General features: G+C 40.9%; 1 protein-coding gene across 1 annotated transcript; it reads left to right on the forward strand.

Annotated features, from left to right (window-relative positions):
- Nucleotides 1–12: 12 nt before the first annotated feature.
- LOC127832194 (serine protease 1-like) lies at nucleotides 13–7,900 on the forward strand. The gene is made up of 7 exons (XM_052357496.1): nucleotides 13–226; nucleotides 558–768; nucleotides 2,056–2,113; nucleotides 3,591–3,708; nucleotides 6,788–6,952; nucleotides 7,200–7,345; nucleotides 7,646–7,900. Exons 1-7 carry the CDS (start codon nucleotides 166–168, stop codon nucleotides 7,805–7,807), a joined length of 921 nt encoding a protein of 306 aa, XP_052213456.1. The 5' UTR covers nucleotides 13–165; the 3' UTR covers nucleotides 7,808–7,900.
- Nucleotides 7,901–9,215: the final 1,315 nt, after the last annotated feature.

Genomic DNA, 9,215 nt, shown 5'->3' on the forward strand with positions numbered 1-9,215 from the left:
CGTTCTGATAACGTCAAGACATAGCTCACAAACACCACCGTCCATCTGTAATGAAACAGATTCGGACTTCATACCCGTACAAAAGGAATACGGCGCATTGTTTACATCCATCATAGTGCTTGTAATTCATGGATTGTAGGCTGGGGAGTACTGAGGTTTCAGCACATGGAGTGTAAGCTGCCGATATTGATTGGGACTTTCATCGTCCTTGCGTCTGTGGGCCAAGGTAAGAGGCCTTTTTTGAAAACAATGTTTTGTTTGGTTTATAAGAAACACATGCGAATGCCACCTGTATGTAAATAAGCCTATTACGTACTATATAATGGGTTATGCAGAAAGATGAATAACGAACATGCATGTTAGATACATATGAATATTAACATGTAAAAATTAAATAGATACATTTTCTCCTCTAAAAATCAACGCTAAGATTTAAATCTACACATTTACGTTTGAACGCGATATACTAGTAAATCTTTTTCAAATTAGTATGCCACCTTTAATTTATTCAAACAACAACTGACCAGGAAATAAATTTAAACATTTCTTTGCCTTAGGGGATGATGTCACGCTGTCACGTGTGAAGCGCGTTATTGGCGGTGAGACCCTGAGCAGGGACCAGTCACCGTGGCTGGTGTGGCTCCACGGGAAGATAGTCACGCAGCGACTGTTCGGCTTCCTGCCGCTCCATCACCGGCACGTGTACTGCGGTGGCTCGCTGCTCAACAGCCAGTGGATCCTGACGGCCGCGCACTGCTTTGACGGCGGGTAGGTAGTCCGTGCACTGCTTTGACGGCGCATAGGTAGCCGCGCACTGCGGGAAGGTAGCCGCGCACTGCTTTGACGGCGGGTAGGTAGCCGCGCACTGCTTTGACGGCGGGTAGGAAGCCGCGCACTGCCTTGACGGCGGTTAGGTAGCCGCGCACTGCATTGAAGGCGGGTAGGTAGCCGCACACTGCTTTGACGACGGGTAGGTAGCCGCGCACTGCTTTGACGGCGGGTAGGTAGCCGCGCACTGCTTTGACGGTGGGTAGGTAGCCGCGCACTGCTCTGACGGCGGGTAGGTAGCGGCACACTGCTTTGACGGCGGGTAGGTAGCTGCGCACTGCTTTGACGGCGCATAGGTAGCCGCGCATTGCTTTGACGGCGGGAAGGTAGCCGCGCACTGCTTTGGCGGCGGGTAGGTTGCCACACACTGCTTTGACGGCGGGTATGTAGCCGTACACTGCTTTGACGGCGGGTAGGTAGCCGCGCACTGCTTTGACCGCGGGTAGGTTGCCGCACACTGCTTTGACGGCGGGTAGGTAGCTGCGCATTGCTTTGACGGCGGGTAGGTAGCCGCGCACTGCTTTGACGGCGGGTAGGTAGCAGCACACTGCTTTGACGGCGGGTAGGTAGCTGCGCACTGCTTTGACGGCACATAGGTAGCCGCGCACTGCTTTGACGGCGAGAAGGTAGCCGCGCACTGCTTTGGCGGCGGGTAGAAAGCCGCGCACTGCTTTGACGGCGGGTAGGTAGCCGCGCACTGCTTTGACGGCGGGTAGGTTGCCGCACACTGCTTTGACGGCGGGTAGGTAGCCGCGCACTGCTTTGACGGTGGGTAGGAGCCGCACACTGCTTTGACGACGGGTAGGTAGCCGCACACTGCCTTGACGGCGGGTAGGTAGCCGCGCACTGTTTTGACGGCGGGTAGGTAGCCGCACACTGCATTGACGACGGGTAGGTAGCCGCACACTGCCTTGACGGCGGGAAGGTGGCCGCGTATGCTTTGACGGCGGGTAGGTAGCCGCACACGCAATTTTTTAAATATGGCAAAACAATATGCTGTTGTGTAATCTTCGATAATATCCAGCAACTGTGTAATGTATCTTTTTCTTAACAATAGTACAAATTTGTTTCCAAATTTGCGCAGCAAATCAAAGTAAACACCGAAGTAACGAGCAATATTGGACTTTCCGAAACTTAGAAATAATAAACTGTTTGATGTGTACAAAAATATTATACATCAAGTATACACATAATTAACCTCACAATATCGTTGTCGTTCCTTGGCAGGGTGGATGCACGTGACGTGGACTCATGGGAGGTCCTCATGGCCGCCAACGACAACAAGGTACGATAAGAGTCCCTTAGAGCCTCCATCCCAGGTCACAATCTCGTTGTGTGTGGAGATGAACTTTTTTCTTTTCTTTTTCAAACATGCAACACAGGGGAGATCACTGCATGTTAACGAGCGATTGACTGTCTGCAATTGATTCCCCTCTATCGCCTAGGTTCATCTAAAAAAGTTATTCAAATGAATGCATTTAACATTTTATTTGTATTTTCTTACAAAACAATTATATCCTTAATAGTTTCATGTAATTATAATAGACAACACAGACATTTTTACCCACCCTTCTGAAGCAAAAGTGGGATTTAATATTACATGTATATTTGAACATATGTAAGCAATACACTTCAAATTAAAATAATTAACTCCCCGATTTCGACTGAAGATTATCCATAAAGGAAACGCCTTTTTAAACATTTTTTTTTTAGTTTTAATCTATTTATTTTTGCTGCTATCAATTAAAAAATATATAGTGACTTTATTCATTTGTTGACAATCAATGAGATTTTTTTTAATAATCATGATTTCGAAGTGTGAACATGACTCTTTATTTAATTAATGTAAACTGTGCATGAATCTTGCAAGATTTGTTTTGACGTAGCTGTTTAATGCAGCTTTTCACCTTTAACGACCTATACATAACGCCGGCAGATCCGAATGAATACATTCAAATATTTCCTTGACTGATTTGAAAAAATCCCCCAGAACTTTTGCCACATCACTGCGTCGGTGTACAGCGTACAGGATTTTACACTGTTCAGTGTGAGGAATTCCGGAGTACTCTCTGCATGTTCATACGACACATAGGCACACATTTTGCCCCGTTACAATTACGCTTTAAAATCCATCTGTATGCAATAAATCATCTGCTTATCCACAGTTGATCAGCACTCGGTTACAAAATCGTAAGGTGACGACATAATCGACTATCGATAAATGTTGATAACACAGTATTGCTTTCACGATAAGAAAAAACTATTGAAATAGTATAGTGTCATAACAGGGAGGTCGCTTAATTATCTAACCACAAGTGTTTTCCGTACCCTGCAAATCGTTTCTGAAGGCTTGAATAGGCTGTCGAAATTTGCCAGTTTGCTTTAAATAACAGTTACAGTGTATTTAATTTCCTATCGAAAAGTATTGTGCTTAGATGTTCCATTTACAAGACACAATTAGATTTGTTAAAGACCCGCGTCATGCCAAAATGTATCTCATGCAATATTCGGTCAACTTTGCTAAAGCCCAGCCTGCGCATATCGCACTCTTGTCAGGAGATCCATTAGATACCACATAGCCTTGTGCGACCAGACTGTCCGATTGCGCAGGCTGGGCTTGTGCTACAATTTTGCTCCCATTACTGGATTATTATGCCGCTCGATAAGTGTGCACACTTATTTCCCAACGAAGACCCTTGTAAGATCACATCAGTGCTCACATGTGTATGTCAAATTTATTCCGCCTCGTTCCTTGCCGGCAGGTGGTGTTGGCTGACCGGTTCATGGACTTCCTGGGCAGGACATTGGGTCGGAGTGACTGGTTGCTATGGGAGATGGGCGTCAGCCGCATAATACTGCATCCGGGATACACAGGAAACGGTACGAGTAGCATCCTCTCTCTCGTGCTCTTCTAGTCAGTAGACATCAGTTGACGTCATTCAGATCTTAACATGAACTAGTGTAGTATGTTCGATACATGCTCAAGTGTCGTTTATTCAGTGGAAAGCATTTGCAAATAATCATCATTGAAGTATTAACGTATTACTGACTGACGTATTTTTTAAATACTACGACTCTAGTGGTCTTTCAGCTTATACGTTCCCCGTGTAGGTAGTGATGCTCGAGTTAGGCGCTCCACCTTTTCCGTGTCATTCGGATTGCATGGCTAGTCATACACTGAACTTCCTGGCTAGTCATACACTGAACAACATGGCTAGTCATACACTGAACAACATGGCTAGTCATACACTGAACAACATGGCTAGTCATACACTGAACAACATGGCTAGTCATACACTGAAAAACATGGCTAGTCATACACTGAACAACATGGCTAGTCATACACTCAACAGCATGGCTAGTCATACACTGGACAACAAACAATAAGCTTAGTCAGTCCATTCGGTGTATTTGTGTTTTAAAGTTGTCTCCGTGCTTTACAGACCGTTCAACCCATAACTTTTTAAAATCTTAGTTTAAATTATAGTTTTAATTGACCACTCGCCAAATCACTGATCGCTTCGCCCACTATCACGTTACCAAGAGATTAGAAACGTCAGTCAAAAGGTAGCAGAAAAAACTCATTTTAATAACACATTTGATTTCGGACATTTATTTCTAGCATTTAAGCTTACGATGAGGGTTTTTAGAACTGCAAAAAATCTGAGATTTGATTTATTAAAATTTGCATACATGTTACATATCAATTTAAAGGGGCCCTTTCACGTTTTGGTAAATTGACAAAATTAATAAAAGTTGTTTCAGATTCGCAAATTTTCGTTTTAATTATGATATTTGTGAGGAAAACGTAATACTGAACATTTACCATGCTCGAAACTATTCATTATATTCATCTTTGACGATTTAAAAACCTGAAAATTATAAAGCGTTGCAACGCGAACCGATTGAATAATTTGGAGAGTTCTATTGTTGTCGTTATATTTTGTGAAACTACGAGGATTATATGGTATAAAATACTTTCAACATTGCGTGAGCGCGGGTGGCCGAGTGGTCTAATTGGTACATACTTTTACTCCAGGACTCCCGGGCGGGGTCAGTGGTTCGAGTCCAGTTGGGGGTTTCTTTTTTTATTTTTTTTAAATTTTATTCTCGATTTTTTTTACTGGAGCTTTTTATTTTCAATGTTTAAAATTATCAATATAAAGCATTTAATGACAAACTTCAAAATATGCAAAACTCTGTGAAAAGGCCCCTTTAAGTCCCGCTTTTACCATCACTGAAATGATATAACAGCTATACATATATCACAATGTTGTTAATAAGTTGATAACACGAACATTAGTATTCGAAATATTCACACGTGTAAATTAATTGAAAAAAGACCCATAGAACATAATTTTCGGACTTTCGTTGATTCATATTTCCTTATAAATTGTGCAGTACTGTGCATAAATTATCCACAACCAACGTAACCTAAAGCCACATGCAACATCAGTTTTAAAGATCACTTTCTCACATATATTAAGGCTGAAAATATCTTACTTGAATAAGTGCAATAATGCTTACGAACAATCTTTACCACCGTTATCTTTTCCTTAAACAAATTGTAAATAAATCAAACGGGTAATAGATCTAGTCGTATATTTTTATTCACGAAAGGTTTTATCTTCTTTGATTATACACTTTTTTTGGGAGGGGTGATTTGTGTAACACGTTCGGATTATTTTCATAACTTCAATCTGATAACATGTCCCTTTAAATACAATCGTTAAACCTTTTCTACAGATTTCCCTCTTAAATAGTCGTTGTCGTCTCAGATAGTATATTTCCCTTTTACTGTACTTTTAATTAGTTCCTGAGCCGACAATACCGATTGAGCATCAGAACACATGATGGCAGATATACGAGGTGGTATATCTATGTTGTCGAATGCATCAGAACACATGATGACAGATATACGAGGTGGTATATCTATGTTGTCGAATAGCATCCTTTGGGTTATATCGAGATACATGATGACAGATATACGAAGGTGGTATTTATATGTTGTCGAATAGCATCCTGTGGGTTATATCGAGATACGTGTATTAATTAACTCGCAATGGCAATTGTAAAAAATTATTACACATAGCACATATAAAAAAGGCAATTATGTTATTTTTTGAGAAACGTATTGAATGACATATTTATATAATTCGACGCACGTGATGGAATGAACATTTTTAATGTAGTGCACGGGGATAAGGTATGATTGATTTTAGTTGTAATCAAGTGTGACACAATACTGATTAGATTTACTGACCTTATTTAGCCTTTAGAGTCACCACATAGACTAAATGGCATATGCTGCTAATCAACGTTAACAATAAGAGTTATACAAATAAATACACGTTTAATCCGTTAGAGTCAGAAATTCATTATTAATAAGTTTAAATAAATTGTATATTAGGAAAATGGTTTAACAATAAAGCAACACCACAACATATAGTTTAACATTTACAAGTATTTAGTTAATGCAGAATCGTTATTAAAACAAAATGTGACATGTATACCTGGAGGGCATAATATTATGTCAGCCGACTGTCCTTAACATTTCAGAGGGGATTGAAACACTTCCGTAAAATGCATAATGCATATTAACAGAACGTCGTTATTTTCTTAAACATAAAAGAGTTCACACACATAAACGTTTTCATTGAAATAAGACTGTTGGTAATAATTTTCAATTAAACGTTCATTTGGAAACTAAGACACTCGTGATGGTCAGAAAAAATGGTTGAAGTAAGGCGCTGCTTAGGGATGTGTAGAATATCAATATCGTATTGGTTGATCGCGGGCTTATCAGGTCCTTTGCTTGACAGCAGGTGAGTGGTCTATTGATGTAGTGTTTAATATACATTGTAACATATAGTTTTTTTATCAGAACATAACACACAAAAACCAGCGTTCCTTTACCCATAGCCCATGTTATAACACAGTATGTACTACGCCTTTGTAGACCACTGGTATCAAGATATCGCTCTGGTTCGCCTAGCGTCCACTGTCAACCCGGGGCCAGATGGACCCCAGGTGGCACCCGTGCAACTCCCGGCACCACGTGATTCATCATTTCCGGCCCTTGGTGACCGATGTCAAATCATGGGATGGGGATGCACTTCAGCAGGTAAACATGTACTATTATTACTGTTTGCTAACTGGTGTACTGTTTCAGTGTTATTAAAACTAATCGTGCCTTTATATTTATACTAAATGGGGTATTGTGTTAATTGGATTAGGTTGTAAAGTGCATTGCAGATATTGATAATTATTACGAGCGAAATGTTCTTGCGAGGTTTTAAAAATGCTATTGTTTCTACGGGTACGCCTTTGAAAACCTGTTATTTCCGTGACTACTAAGATTATGTTTGCAGGTGGTGGTATTTCCCGGTACGCCCAGTCCATTGAGCTGCCCATCCTCGAGGACCGGATGTGCGAGTCCTTTTACCGGACCCGCTCCATGTACGGCCGCCTGTGTGCAGGCTTCAAGTCAGACACATCCGCAAAAGGGATATGTCCGGTAAGCACCGCTCACACACCGCTCACACACCGCTCATACACCGCTCACACACCGCTCACACACCGCTCACACACCGCACACACACCGCTCAAACACCGCTCACACACCGCTCACACAGTGCTTTGTTATCCAATTCAAACACTTAAAGGGACTTGCTCACAGATCGGTACAATTACATAAAAGACATACCTTATTTTTTCAATCATAAGAAATTCCGTTGTAATAAGATATTTCTGCCATAGTAAGCTATCATATATTGAAGTGATAGTATAACTGACGGTAAGACGTCCCCTGTTTTAGGGTGACTCCGGCGGGCCGCTCATGTGCCGCACGTTTACGGGGGAGACCGTGCAGGTCGGAATCGCAAGCTTCACGAGCCGGGACAGCCCGGAGCGGTTCCCGGCAGTCTTCACACGAGTATCTGACTACGTGGACTGGATACGCCTCTATACGCGTATCTGACCTTGCTAGATGTAAAATTTATACTGTATTATGTTACGTGTTCGTGTACATTTGAGTTTTAAACTCTAAAGCAAATGAAAGTTGCGAAACATTTTCGAAGAATTTTTGTGATTTTTTTTCCAAAACCCCATGTTCAATATCTCGAACCTGCTCCAGGTATATTTGAACATACACTCATTAATAGCCTCGAAAGTAGATCTGGTCAGTTTGGAATACCTGAGGTGATGCCTTTTTACGTGATAACAACAATGACCAGCAAAGCACACCTTGTACAACATACACGGTTTATTTTCCTTATGATGTTATATCGGAAGCAACAGGCTTATTGAAACGCTCTCGAGTCCGTGTCCTGTGCCTAGAACCAGTTGTCTTTGTGGGAGATCTTAAGAACGCCCCCACAATGGGATCGAACACGTGACCTCTCGGTCCCTAGGCGGACACCATATGCAATCAACCACAACGACCTTATGCCTCCTGAGGTTGACCAACTTGCACCGCTTGTGTATAACGGCATGTTTTCAAAATTTTGAAAAAGATGCAAACCACAATTATAGATAAGAGAAACAGTTAACATTTGAGTTCGACCTCAAAGATTGAATAGACCATAACAATGAAGTGTGAATTGACCATTACACTATACTTTTTGCTCAATGAAAAGCTCGGACCAGCGTTAATAAAGTGCTCCCTTTTTCCATTTAATTGGGTGGTATAACCTTTAAAGAGGCAACACAAATCGTGATGAGTAAAATATTGATGCTGCGCACACCGTAGGTTTATGTTTAGACCAACTGAATTTGAAATCCTTTGCTTCACGGGGAAGTAAAGGGCTCTGAAGTGCGATGGAGTTCAATTTTTTACCTGTATATTTTTTACACGATAGTATGTGTACTTGATATAATATTAAGCCTATACACAAAGGTCTCGCATCCGGTCGGGTAATTACCTGACAATCAACGTTGAGCTCAAGACGGTCATTCCATTTAAAGAAATATGACCGCACTACTTTCATCAAATAAGCATGCGAAATTATTTTTATTAAAGTGCATACATATATATAAAAGTAATTTATACTATACGACGTGCGTGGTATTTTACAAGCACTTGATATAATCTTAAATAGGCTAACATAAGTCATTCGTTCATACTAATATCTTCAAAAAATTAGGATATCTTCAGCTTTAATCGTTACCTTTTTTGTTTATTATACTCAAGCTTCTTTCCAGTTTTGTAGTATATTGAATAACAGAAATCTCAAAAATCTCTTTGCAACACATGTTTCTTCATAATTATGTAGAATTTACTTTTCTTATTACATTTCATTATGATCGCATTAAGAAAAAAGATCGAGCTTTCAACTTGAAATACGAAACAAAAAGTGTTTGGTCGGCATCAAAAATCAAAATTACTG

Source organism: Dreissena polymorpha, chromosome 5 (genome assembly GCF_020536995.1).
Source record: "Dreissena polymorpha isolate Duluth1 chromosome 5, UMN_Dpol_1.0, whole genome shotgun sequence".
Taxonomy (NCBI): Eukaryota; Metazoa; Mollusca; class Bivalvia; order Myida; family Dreissenidae; genus Dreissena; species Dreissena polymorpha.